The sequence below is a fragment of the Podarcis melisellensis genome, assembly GCF_964234715.1.
Source record: "Podarcis melisellensis genome assembly, chromosome: 7".
NCBI classification, from domain to species: domain Eukaryota; kingdom Metazoa; phylum Chordata; class Lepidosauria; order Squamata; family Lacertidae; genus Podarcis; species Podarcis melisellensis.
The window spans coordinates 33,378,738-33,392,904 of record NC_138539.1 but is presented as its reverse complement, the minus strand read 5'-3'; the positions used below and the strand labels follow the sequence as shown (position 1 = coordinate 33,392,904).

Below are 14,167 nucleotides of genomic sequence, written 5' to 3'. Positions count from 1 at the left end.
ACTAATCACTTTCAGTTTTGGTCCCTTGATGTTTCTGGAAACGCTGTGAAATCATACCGTTGGCTGTATTTCTGATCCTAAGAGACTATTCGTAGGGTGTTTTCACTCATGACACTAGGCTAGGAGTGCTTCTTAATCTAGAATGAATCATTTCTCAAAGCTGCTAATAGAAAGTGGAATGTGATGTTTGGACAATCAAGTGTACATTTTAGCCCTCGTAGGTTGTTTATGGGAAATGCATCCCAGTTCAGAATCACTTTATTTAGACTTCAATCCTATACTACTGATGGATCTCAGTGGAACTTGCTTCTAAGTAGAAATGCACAGGATTGCACTGAACAGATAACTTACAAACCAGCTTCAGGTCTAATGATTTTTAGCTTGATGTTGGGTATGATCCTATGCATGAGTCCCAGGTCAATGAAATCCTGATTAGGTCAATTTGGTCTCTAGAGGGGCGTTTTGAAATCCATTACTAGCTCCAGATGCCCCATTAAGCTTTGTGGGTGTCTGAGCTACAGTGTCTTGCTCAGCCTCCCCATGCTGCATGGCAAACTGCTTTTGAAATCTGGGATGCAACAGTGTTGTGTGGGTTTGCTCTTCGGTGAAAAATAAGGACAACATCCTGCTGAGCTCATGCAGAACTTCCATTCTTTTTCTTTTTATGCGGAACTTTCAATGTCTCTAAAGTATTTCTCTGGATTATAAACATAGAAGGCTTAATGAAGGGAGCAGATGTGTTTATTAAAGGTTGGGAAAGCAATTATAAGAGTAATGTCGTAGTCAAGAATCTGGCTTGCTTTCTGCATGTGCAAACACTTCTTTTTAGATCACAGATGGACCCTGGACCCTGGGTAGCAGCTCCTTCACAGAGAGTACAATCACATCCAGCATAGGCAGTTGCACTGGTGGAGGAAGAGGAGTGCGCGATCCCGGCAGGGTGCCATTGCAGCTGCCCCATCTGCCTGCGCTGGGCACCCCTTCCCCGCAGGTGGCATGCCATGCCCCCAGGATGCGCTCCATGCCCCCAGAGTGTGCGCCAGCCCCACCCTGCCTGCTCTCTGTCCCCCAGTGCCAGAGCATGAAGCTCCGCCACTGGGCAGTTGATCTGTCTCCCACCGCAAGAACCACCCACCCCTAAGGCCTCTGTCTTTCCAAGATTCAAGATCATTTCAATCTGGGGCCTCTCCTGCCTCAGATTTAATGTAGAAATGAATAAATAAATATGTTGTAGGAGCAAAGCAGGTAAAGATACTACAGGGAATTGACGAAATCCGTCTATGTAAAGGAAATGGTGGTGGTGTACAAGCAAAACCTTTCTGTTCCAAAAGACTGTGTCATGTTGGAATGTAAGCACATTCAGTGCTATTCAGCATTGGACTACATTTTTTCTCTGCAGAAGGAAAAAACCAGGAACAATAGTCGCATAGATGTGAGGAGCACAATTACGTATGTTATAGGATATGACACCATCTTCTAATCATGTTAAAAGAAAATGAAAATGTGTGTGATCTGGGTATTCTTTCCCAGACACCTGCTAATTGTGACGAAGGGCTTCAAAAAACATCTCAGAGTGAATGCATAGAATACTGGAGTTGTAACTGGTTCAGATCCCAGATCTGCAGTGTATACAGCTGGATTTGCTTGGTTGCTATTGCTTAATCTTACCTCTTGATTTATGAAAATGTATTTTATCACATTTTTTTCAAAGATCCTGTTACTCTAAGCATGCAAATCATATCAAATCAGGCATCTTACGGGCAAACAAGAGAAATGAACTTTGGAAGCTTCTAAACTATCATCTCTCTCTCTCTCTCTCTCTCTCTCTCTCTCTCTCTCTCTCTCTCTCTTTTTTTTTTTTAGAACTCCCAGTTACAACTATGCACCAAATATGGATAAGCATTGGATCATGCAATATACAGGTCCCATGCTTCCTATCCACATGGAATTCACAAATACCTTGCAGCGCAAACGACTTCAAACTTTGCTGTCAGTTGATGACTCCATGGAAAGGGTGAGCAAAATGAAAATCCTGAAAACAAATTTTTAGCCATCCACTCTCTTTAATCCTGCTGCTGTCATGAGCCCCTTAATAATATTGTGTTCATGGAAGGCAATCTTACTTGGCTACGAGTGATCGCCAAAGGAGAAAGAAGAAGAAGTATTAGCAGGATAATGAATCCCTGTCCCAGAATACAGTATTTCCCACATTGGTGCTAACCCCAAAGAGGCACTTCCCCCTCTTTCTTTCCCCGGATCATACTTCTCTGTTGAAAGGGGGAGGGAAAAAGGGGGGTGAGGAAGAGATAGGTCTTTCCTATCATAAAGGAGATGTCTGCCCAGAATTCTGCAGCTCTTTGTACGAGGGGAAATGGCATAGAATGATGTGGTATTATTTATAACACTAACAAGCAATTCTGAAGAAGCAACCGTATCCAGGAAATCTTTCAGCAGTTTGGCAGAGTTAGGCTGCGTTTTAATTTGTGTTCTGTAGGTTATTTTCTTAACTTGTCTATGACCTTTTCTCAAAAGGAGATTTACTCCTCTGGAATGGTGAGAAGGCAGCTTTGGATACAGATATTACTTGCCTTAGAGTTCCTTGGACAAATATCTGAATTGCACATCTATAACCATGCATGACTGCCATAAGAAGTCATTTTCTATTGTTAAATGTGGCAAAAAGTAATTCCATTTTTGATAGGAAAAGACTGAATTGGATTTAGCAAATGGAGAGAATATAAAGATATATACCATGTCGTTGAGGTCATTTGTTTGGATCCAGAGGAGCTATATCTATTGGCAGATGCGTCCACAAATCCAACGCACTGGCTTGAATCTTCTGGAGCAATTCATTCTGCAGGCACAATTTCTGTGAAACGCTCACTATAATGTTGCTCTCTCTGTTTGGTACAGCACATGGTAGGCAGGTAGAAGGTTCCCTGGCATCTTCGTGGATAGGAATTCTCTAATGGAAGGTCTGGGAAAGATCTTCACTTGAGGCCTTGATGAGCTACCTCTCATCTAGAGTAGAGGATACTGGGTGTTCTTAGAAGGAATAATGGTCTAAGACATATCCATGTGGCTCCATAACCACACGAGGGGAAGACTTTTCAGTAGCAAATGATTTACAACTGCCTTTGTCCATCCTCTGCTATTGAGACAGATACGGTTACAACCAATAGTGGTAAATCACTGTACAGGATATTTGCAGTGGACATATATTGTGTGAAACCCACAAGCTCTCTCAAAAACCCTAATAAACCCTAATATGAAAAGTTGCTGACTTGGTGGTTTTGGTTCAACACCGAAATGCAACCATATAAGATCGTTTGCATATATTCACTTGTATATGCCTGCTGTGTGTGTGATAGATTTGACTTCACATTTTTTTTCATATTTACTTTTCTATTTATTCTGTTTCAGTTATATCACATGCTAGTGGAGACTGGAGAACTGGAGAATACCTACATTATTTACACTGCTGACCATGGTTACCATATTGGGCAGTTTGGACTGGTCAAAGGGAAGTCAATGCCATATGACTTTGACATCCGCGTCCCTTTCTTTATTCGTGGTCCAAGTGTAGAGCCGGGATCAGTGTACGTTCTCCTATGTCTGCAGCACAGCTGTTGTACCTAATGTAAAATATTTGTAAGCACATTTGATTGTCATTCTTAAGTGGCTGGTTTTTATTTCAACAAGATTATTGCAAAGCATTGGCTATGAAGATCAAACCTACCCCCTCCCCTTTACATATATATATATATATATATAGAGAGAGAGAGAGAGAGAGAGAGAGAGAGAGAAAGCACTTGCTATAATAGAGCTCCTTCATTGTTTTATTATAGCCCTGTGCAGTTCTTCTTTAGTGGCTTGCTGCTAAAGAGTTATTAAGGTCATGTGAAGATATATTGTACTCATGGTGGCGTAGCAGGCTACATAAATATAGATTTTGTGATGAGTCTACTGGCAAGAGAAGAATGTCTGCTTCATATCACTGCTTAACTTAGACTCATATTAAAAATGTCTTGATACAGCATTAGCATGTTCCTGCTAATTGCACAGTTCTGGAAGGGGAACTTTTAGATTTCACTCCTATTATATACAGTTTGACATCAAAGTACCACACTGGAAGTAATTGCCGTTCAATTTCTACAAGGATGTGAAAGGTTGCTTCCAACGTGCCTAATATAACTCTGACCTTTTCTTGTAATTTTGCAGAATATCTCAGTTAGTACTGAATATTGACCTTGCTCCAACAGTTTTGGATATTGCAGGACTTGACACGCCTCCCGATATGGATGGCAAATCTATTCTAAAACTGCTGGACCTTGAAAAAGCAGGAAACAGGTGAGTTAAAGCTCTTTCTTGAAGGCTGTCTGGTAGCGAATGCCTGAGTAAATCAATAAGCAGATAGAAAACGAACTGTGGTAAAACTAGTGGAGTCGGCCCCTGCTTTCCCAGCTTAAAACTATTTTAAAGAACACATTTCTAAAACTGTGGGAACATGTGGGCAGCTAGTTGGTTTGGAGGGAAAATAAATAGTTCACCTTTAATTGCCTAGACAAACATAGTCATAGAGGCCAACAGTAAATATTATTATTTTGATTTCAGGTTTCGAACAAACAAGAAAACCAAAGTTTGGCGTGATACATTCCTAGTGGAAAGAGGGTAATTATTGGGGCTGAGAGAGTTCTGGGAAAATCTTCCTGGTGGGCAACTGCACTTTTTTTTAATGGGCAGCAAAGCAGTAAATGCTACATGCAAATGCACAGATCTAACTTCCTTCTTTCTGGTAGCTTGGCCCATTTGCTTGCTCCCATTGACACTGCAGTCTATGAAGCTCATTCCTTACCTCAAAGCAGCTTCACAGAGCAATTTTCCAGATCCCATTGTTTTTCTTTCCTTCAGCTTGTCTGTTAATTGCTGCTCTTAGCTGTTTGTCCAATGCCAAGAGGTCTTTGCAAGATCCATAGTCCTGCAGCAACAGCCTCTGACTCATGGTTTCATGTGTCGGATGTTGAGACTTGGCATTTTTGATGCCTGAGGTCAACCCCGAAATAATATGAAGCAGTAATAAAGACAGTTGTGTGTCTGAGCACATCCAGAGAACCTCCCTCTCACTGATGAGTTGCCTTAAGCAGCCTGCTGTTCTTGGGAATAGGGAGAGGAGCATCTGCAGAGTGTGTGTGTGTGTGCGCGCGTGCGCACATGCATGCGTGTGCATTGTTCCTTTTTGGACATTAATACGTACATGGGAGCAATAAGCTGCAGCCCTTGACCTATGCACGTTTATTAGAATGCATGAAGGCACCTTAACTCTGGTCAGGCACCCTCCCCTTAGTTGTGTCATGGCCAGAGTGTGGTCCTGCTTCCTGAACTCTTTGCATCCCCTTCACTTTTCCATTCCCACAGTGAGTGTGGGGTTGGGGAGGAGTCTGAAGAAGGGAGTTTCAACTGTGCAAGTACAGTGGTACCTCTTGGTTGTGAATGGGATCCGTTCCAGAGCCCCATTTGCAACCCGCGCAGAACGCAACCTGTGTCTGCGCATGTGCACGGGTCGCAATTCGCAGCTTCTGCACATGAGCGTGATGTCATTTTTAGTGTCTGCACATGCGTGAGCAATGAAACCCGGAAGTAACCCGTTCCGTTACTTCCGGGTTGCCGCGGGACGCAACCTGAAAACATTCAAGCTTGAAGCATCTTTAACCCGAGGTATGACTGTATCTCCCATCTCCCGTGATGCAGAATCTTTCACAGGAAAAGAGCTTGTGTGCATGGCAGGCTGTGTAGGGACTCTGCTCAGGTGTTCTAATGAGCATGCATCATTTCAGGGGTGACATCTTCAGTGCTGCCCTCCCTACTGATATTCAAGTCATTTCCAGGTTTTTACCCTGGGCCTGATGAGCATCGTTCATCTCAAGGCACATACCTCACATAGTTCTCAAAGGTTATCGGACTACCATTCTCTTCATCCCTGAACATTTCCCATGCTGGGTGGGGCTGGTGGGAGTCGCAATATAACAATATCTGGGAAGGTACCACATTGGCTTTTTCTTGTCTTTTTGTTATTTGCTACTGCTACAGGGAAAGCTTGCCTTATTAATTTCACGACATTTTCTATATTGCTTGATTGTCAGGATACCTGTAAGCAATTTATTCATGTGAGCTACTTATAAATGCCTTAGAGTGCTGCTTCTTTTCTTTTCTTTTATAAAAAAAGTAAATTTCTGCGCAAGAAGGAAGAAGCGAGCAAAAATGCCCAGCAATCGAATCACTTGCCCAAATATGAGAGAGTAAAGGAGCTGTGTCAGCAAGCAAGATACCAAACAGCTTGTGAGCAGCCTGGTCAGGTAAGCAAGAGACTATCCCTCCGTTTTTCATTATGTCTCTACTGCGTGTGCCTTCTTGAGAGATTAGGTGAGCACGCAATTTATTAATTTTTTGAAATTACTTTTATATCCTACCTCTCTCCCAAGGAGCTCAAGACAGTGCACCTATGGTTCTTCCTCTCCATACAAGCCAAATGAAACTTCCAGGTTCTGGCCTCTTAGACACTAGAACCTGGGAAGCAAATCATATTGAAAATATTGTAGCGTTGGAAGGGACTTCAAAGAGTTATCTAGTCCAGTGCAGGAATCAGAGCTAAAGAACCCCTGCCAGATGGCCACCCAACCTCTGTTTAAAAACCTCCAGTGAAGGAGAGTCCACCATTGTCAGATGCTGATGTGGTTGCTCGAGAGTAACCAGGCAGGACTCCGACCTGTATTTTACAGGCTTTATTTTGATGCAAACTATTTATAGTGCAAAGCGTCATAAGTTAATGTCTGGCTCAATCACTAGCAGAATCCGGGAGTGGTCTGTTCTTGTACCTCCCCCAACATAAAGTTTCATCACCCCCAGCCTTTTCTGCCCCTCCCTGCACCTCAAGCTACTGCGCATGATGGGCGAAGGCAGGGGTGTGCTTCCCTCCTCTCCGGCTTGCTCAGGCGCGGTGTTAAGGCTCTTTCTAGCATCCTCTGGTTCTTGCACCTCTTCTCCACTGGAGGTGGGGCTTTCCTCCTCACCGGAAGAGGAACTGCTTCGCAAGATTTTCAGAGGCTCCCTGTAACACAATTCCCCCTCTGTCTCTTGCCTCTGTGCCAATGGCAGTTCCCTAACAACCATCTTCCGAGGTAGTTTGTTTCTCTGCCAAACAGTTAAAACAAGTGGGAGAGGACTGGTGTCTTCATGTAGATCTGGCACCAGAAGTTGGCACCAGTGGGCATTTGCCAATGGCCTGAGCCCTCAGGAGGGCCTGTCAGCAAACAGGCTGCTACCTAAAGCTTCCTGGGCCTGAGGCGTCTATCAGTGCCAAACACTGGCATCCACCCAAAGCAACTCTACATCAGCTCCTCAGAGATTGTGGGAGGAATTCTTTTCAGTCTTAGGTGCCAACAGTAGCACTGGCTGTCTAGATTGCTGTGTTTGCTGCTGCTACACCTTTCTGCTACCATTGCCACTGCTGAGGTGCTGATAGTAAAAAGACCCAAACTGTCACATCCCAGCTGCTGCCACAGGGAGAAAGGAGGGGAAACTTGGGATGGTGTCAAGGGCACTGCCAGATGCAACACTGGTGCTGCCTTTAGGCTCAGCTTGTGAATATTCTGGAGATGTCTGGTAAGCTGATGCTGGAAACAGGATGTTAGATTAGATGGGTTCCATTCTCTATAATCAACTGGATAAGGCCTCCTCTCACCCAGCTCCAGAGGAGCCCATGGTATGTCATTGCTACATAGAAGGCTATAGAAATCAAATGTATGCCAGTCCTTTTCAGTTTTATGTGAATTCCAAGCTATGGAAAGTATCACTGTGTGGTCTAAAGAGGAGGATTGCCTGAGTCCACCCTTACAACAGCTAAAGGGGTTTTCTTACATGTTTGGCATTAGCTTTGGAAAAAGCTAGCAGTAGTTTTATGTCACTTTTGTTAACGCATTTACTGTTTCTCAAAGCAGCTTTTATGTTAATGACAGATTTCATGTCTTATTTTGTTGCTTTGTCCCAGAAGTTGCTCAGAGACCCATGAGTTTTGTAAAGATTGCTGCTTTTACTCCAGGAGCATTTAATACTTCAAAGGAAGTTTAGGATGCTGTTTAATGCAGAGTCTCGTTTGGTGCTCTCTCTGTGCTCCCAAAATAAATAAGTATCCATTCATATACTGGTAAAGGTCACCTTTATGGGTAGCAATAGAGTACAGTTGAAACACATCAGCAGGTAAAAGCTGGGTTGAAGTATCAAGTAGTTAGCCAGACAGACAGTCCCAAGAATCCACTAAAAGCATTTCATATTATGACACTGCGTATAAACATGACTGCTGACATTATTGATTTTTGAAGCAACCTTGTAGCATCTACAAAAGCAATTATGGTGCACAGGAAACTTTAATTTAATTGGGATCATCAAACAAAAGCCCAGACTCTAGGTTGTGTGTGTGTGTAAGTAAATGTAAGGGACAGTGTTTGGGTATAAGGTTGCACATTCTTCCACTATCCTTCACAGGACACATGAGATGGTAAGTTGTCTAGTCCATAGAATGAGAGGAAAGTTTAAGAGTGGAAAAAACCCTCTCATGCTTGCACATCATTTTGAGCCTTGGGGAATAACTGGGTTTCTCCTAGGGATTGAGAAGAAATTTAGTCCAGAACACATTTAAAGGTGAAATTATCTAACTTGCACTGCGCAAAACAATATATGAACCAAAACACAGCCATACTTCAAAATTCACACTTCTCCAAATTTTGCAGTGTGGTTCTCCTTCCAAGTTATGTGTACAAAAATAACATAAAGATGCATTCTGTTAGTTAAAACTGCTTTGTGAAACTGTGTCTACTAGGAGAAATTGCATACAGAAATCTGAATGGTAGGAGAAATTCACACAAAAATGGCAACACATTTTCAGCTTTTTAAAAAATTGCAAACTGATGTGAAAATGTGCAAAATTAAGATTGGAAAAATGAGGAAGTGAGAGAAACAGAATTTGACAGTCACCCATTTGTCCTTAATTGCCTCACCAAGGCTGAAATTGAGTTGAAAGAGTTGTGCGTATCCAAAATTGGTGTTGGCTTTGGGTTATCTTTAGTCCAGTATGCATTAGACTTTATATGCGCTCCTTCTGCCCCTTTGTTCTGGGTATTTCAGACTCATTTTATGGCAGCTTTTAAAATTATTGCAACACTGATCTTCAATGTGACTCAACCATGCACTATTATCAATAGGAGTGGCTTCAATCCTTCAGAATCAGTTTGGCATCTACCCCACCATCACCTTCCTCCGCCATTAGATTTTAATGTGTATTTAAGATTATATTTTTATGTGGTTATGTGCTGTTCTATGTATGCCTGTATATTGATAATAATATTGATGTCTTTTAGCATGAAACTACACATTCCTTATAAACGTCTTTGAAATTTTCAATAATGTTTGCACTGAAAAGTACAGTATGCTGGCAAGAATAGCCACAAGCTCTTATAGATATTAAAGAATGTATACTCCCATTAATGTGTTCACAATAACACTTGCCCCAAGCAGTTTCTATGAAGAATTTCCTCCCTGTAAATGTGTTTTTTCCCCCTCAATTGACTAGGAAATAGAAAATTTAATGGGGAAACTGGCATGTAAATGTTATGCCTTCTACCTTGTTCTCAGTTATTTTATGCTACCTTGTAAGTTGATGCATTCCAGTTACCTTTAATGTGACTTAATTAGCTAAAGGTAAACTCTTTCAACTATGCCATCTGGGCATTTGTCCAGCGTTCTGCAGGGGTCATTAGGGATATTTTGGGGACATTCAATGAAAATAAATGAGTTCTTCACTCTGGACCATATTTTTTATGCCTTGGTGATCAACCTTTCCAACATTCTTAAAGCCTAAATTGTCAGCTGCCAGTGTTTCCATAACCTCTAAGCATGCCTACTGTTGAGGCATCTTTTGTAGGCTCTGTAATTAATTTCCTCATTACATGAAAGGCTTTAATGGCTGTCTAAAGCTGTCACAGCATATTAAGTAAACAGTGTTCATTTTAAATACTTAAGCGGGGCATTTATTGCACTTTAACAATGTTGAATGTAAATCTATATTAATACACATAAAACCAATAAGTGGAGGGCGCCATAATCTGCCTCTTGGGATTTATTGAAAAGTCTTTCCAGAATGGTGTGTATCGCTGCCAGTTTTCTTGGCAGTTCCTTGAAAAGACTGTCCAGATTCCTTTCAGGTGACTAGATTTGTGGGAATAACTTTTCAGGCATGAATGGAGGAGGAGGCAAATGGAAGTAAGGACCTGGGACAGGGACTTTTTAATTTCTTGCTCCATTGTAGGAGGTTGGATGAAATGACTTTTGGGGTCCCTCCCAACAGTTCAGTTCTGTGATTAAATGCAAAGACACATCTAGCATCATGTCTAGTTTGGTCCTTAGAATTTTGCATGTAGTCTACAGATGGCAGAATATAGAAAAATAAGTATTGTTTGTGTGTTCCCTATACTAGCAGTTTGAAATATGTTGTAAATTCTCTCTTCCTGTTAGATAACACAGTTACTTGTAGTAATGAGGAGTTTACAAAAGATATCTTTTGTATATCTCAGAAGAAGTATGAACTTGCTTAAGGCCACAATAGGAAATAATTACTTGTAATTATTTGAACATTATATTTGATGGGTACTTTCTACTGTAACCTTTAGAAAACCAGCAGTAATGTGTATGTGTTTGCCCTTTTACTTAATTCCCAAGACTATGTCAAATCTGTAAGAGGGGCTAATTTTGGATTTGCCAGTTCAGTTTTGGATTTTCTGTTCAGCTCATCTCAACACTTACTAAGCTGGATTGAGCTGTTACTGTGCTGTGGTTCATAATCGATACTGGAAAATCCTCCAAGGAGCTTAAATTAAATTCAGTCTCTATCAGCAGGTAGCTTGCATGGCAGACGACATATATTAAATACTTTTGCCTGGTGTTGGGCCATGGAGAGACTTCAGAGATTTCCTCAGTACCAATCATCCCTTTGCCTAGCCAATCCCTGTCAGAGCTGATGGAAGCGGTCTCAGACTTGGAAACAGCAAAGAGCTTTGTAGTCACCATGACAACCATTGGGCTATCTTAATATGCAACAGGCCCAAGACATGCAAAGGCATATTTGGTATTCTGTAACTAATAGGCAGTAGGTGCCCCTGTGCCATTAACTACAATGAACCTGTGGGTGAGGCATATATTAATTATTATCATGGACTGGTTGTTGTTGTTTATTAGATTCACAGAGCAGTTCACAGAGTAAAATAGAGGATAGAAACATGAAAATAAGTAAAACAAAACAGCAAAACAATAACTCCCCTTTCCACAGACACATTTAAAAGGCAGCAAAACATAAATCAGCCCAAGGCCTGGTTGAAGAGGAACATTTTTGCCTGGCCCCAGAAATATATAATGAAGATGCCAGGCGAATCTCCCTGGGGAGAGCATCTCACAAATGGGGAGCCACTACAGAGAAGGCCCATTCTCATGTTATCACCCTCCAGGCCTCATGTGGAGGAGGCACACAAAGAAGTGCCTCAGATGATGACGGTTTATATGGGGAGAGGCAGTCCTTCAGGTACAGTGTATCTCGGGTTAAGTACTTAATTTGTTCTGGAGGTCCTTTCTTAACCTGAAACTGTGCTTAACCCGAAGCACCACTTTAGCTAATGGGGCCTCCTGCTGCGGCCACGCCGCCGGAGCGCGATTTCTGTTCTTATCCTGAAGCAAACTTCTTAACCTGAGGTACTATTTCTGGGTTAGCAGAGTCTGTAACCTGAAGCATATGTAACCTGAAGCGTATGTAACCTGAGGTACCACTTTATTGTGGTCCTGAGCCATTTAAGGCATTATAGGTCAAAACCAACACTTTGAATTGGGCTCGGAAACTAATTGGCAGCCAGTGCAGTCAGGCTAGGATCGCTGTCTGGTGGATGTGGACATTACTGTGGCAGAGGATGAATTATTTTTACACCAGTAAGTGCAACCACATCAATGCTGGGGGGACTTGTATAAATATCAAGGAATTAAATTGTGGCCAAAGATCTGCCGCACCCCTTTGGGTAACAGGAGAGAAATCAGTGGCAATTTTCTCAGGTGAAATTTGTTTCCCTGGGTCAGATGTGGGGAACCTGTGGCCCTCCATATGTTGTTGACTTACAATTCCCATCAGCTCCTGCAAGCCCATGGCCAGTGGCAGAGAATTATTGGAATTGTAGTTCAGAAACATCTGGTGGGCCAAAGGTTCCCTAGGTGGACATCATTACATTTCCCTTCCAAAACATTCCAAGCATTTTTCCTGCTTCAGGACTGTGTTTTGAAGCTTAGGGCATAACGGATGTTAAACAAGTGGGAGGGTTTTTCATAATCCTGAAAGCTATGACTGGGTCAAAGAAATGAGGATGGTCAAGGATTTCTCTCAGCTGGCTGCCAGTGGGCAACAGGTGACTGGCTAGCTGTGTCTGTAAAGAAGAGCCATCAGGGTTAGTGATTGAAGAACCCTCAGCAGTAAAGGCAGGAAGCGTAGCTGATCTGTATAATCATCTAAAGGAGAAGCACATCAACGAGGGCAGGAAGCACTGGTGACTGATGCAGCTATCATTTTGGGAAGCTTCCTAACTTGAGAAAAAATGGTGGCTCAAAGGGACACGGTTAGGCATTGCCCTCTGATAAAAACCCCTCCCTGTCCCATCAGTGATGATAAAGTGTGGCACCCTGTGCTCAGCCACATAGTACCTTGTTTTTAACCAGGTCTCATTAGTGCTTAAGGGAAGCGGGTGGCGCTGTGGGTAAAACCTCAGTGCCTAGGACTTGCTGATCGTATGGTCGGCGGTTCGAATCCCCGCGGCGGGGTGAGCTCCCATCATTCGGTCCCAGCTCCTGCCCACCTAGCAGTTCAAAAGCACCCTTAAGTGCAAGTAGATAAATAGGGACCACTTTAGAGCGGGAAGGTAAACGGCGTTTCTGTGTGCGGCGCTGGTGCTGGCTCGCCAGATGCAGCTTCGTCACGCTGGCCATGTGACCCGGAAGTGTCTTCGGACGGCGCCGGCTCCCGGCCTCTTGAGCGAGATGAGCGCGCAACCCTAGAGTCAGACACGACTGGCCCGTACGGGCAAGGGCACCTTTACCTTTACATTAGTGCTTCTTAGTGATGGAATCTTTTGCCTTGAGTCTAGGGCAAACCATATCATCCCTTGCTTTTAGTAATTTTCCATTTCTGGTTATATCCATTTAGGCTGCAGTCCTATACTCACTTATTTGGGAGTTTACCCTGTTGGATGCAGTGGGACATAACGTCTGAGTAGACATCGAAAGCACTTCATGGTTTAATCTGTTTTGGCATCTAGCACGCCCATGTTTAAGTGAAACCCTCTGTAGTTGGCTGGGCGACATAGGATAGGTCAATTCTAAACATAGCAAACTGTCCTTTATAGTTTACTGATCTCTGTAGATCAAGCCTATGCTTGTCCAGAAGTAGCCGATCCAACAGATTGCATGCTAGTACTCTTCTTGTCTTCCTCCGTCACCATCCCTGGTCTGTATGTGATGTGTGTGTGGCTTTGCTCCAGCTGCATATGGGATCAAATGGAGGACCCTGATATTGCAGGTCACCTGAATGGGCTTTTAACTTCCATTAGGAGCAATTAGCAGCTGTTCTTGATATTCTGTGATCTAGCAAGGAAAGCTGGACTTCAGCAGACATGGAAGTGCTCCAGATCTATTTCCACTCACAAACCATTGTTTTCAGTGCATGAAAAGTGCTGTTTTATGCAACAGCAGATCAAGCTTAACTACTATTTTGTGGCTTTTTGGAAAACTTCCTTCTCAAGGACTGCCTTATCTCTCTTCATTAGCCCATTGGGAAACTTGCAGTTTGTGGTAGATTAGCTGGGATGTTTTAAAGCCTGCACATTCATAAAAATTAAAAGCAGTAATAATTTCAGAGCGTGAGCCCAAAGCTCAGATTATCTAAGGGCTTCAGTCATATGCCACTTCCATTTAACCTGTCCACATAGTGCAGTAAGTAATAGGCAAAGAGAGAACATATAAGTGCAGAAAAGAAGGGGCTTGTGCCTGCTCTTGAGGAGCTGTGCAGACACTGACTAGAGGAGAAGTTGCAAGG

The 14,167-nt window shown here is 42.7% G+C and overlaps 1 protein-coding gene across 7 annotated transcripts in view; it reads left to right on the top strand.

Moving 5' to 3' along the window:
• SULF1 (sulfatase 1) overlaps positions 1-14,167 on the top strand; it is a 101,476-nt gene that overhangs the window by 65,690 nt on the left and 21,619 nt on the right. For all 7 annotated transcript variants that reach the window (XM_081918411.1, XM_081918410.1, XM_081918408.1 and 4 more), the window contains 5 exons: positions 1,864-2,014; positions 3,424-3,599; positions 4,222-4,350; positions 4,615-4,671; positions 6,224-6,353. In XM_081918411.1, the coding sequence (XP_081774537.1) occupies positions 1,864-2,014; positions 3,424-3,599; positions 4,222-4,350; positions 4,615-4,671; positions 6,224-6,353 (643 nt within the window). The remainder of the gene's footprint in view (positions 1-1,863; positions 2,015-3,423; positions 3,600-4,221; positions 4,351-4,614; positions 4,672-6,223; positions 6,354-14,167) is intronic.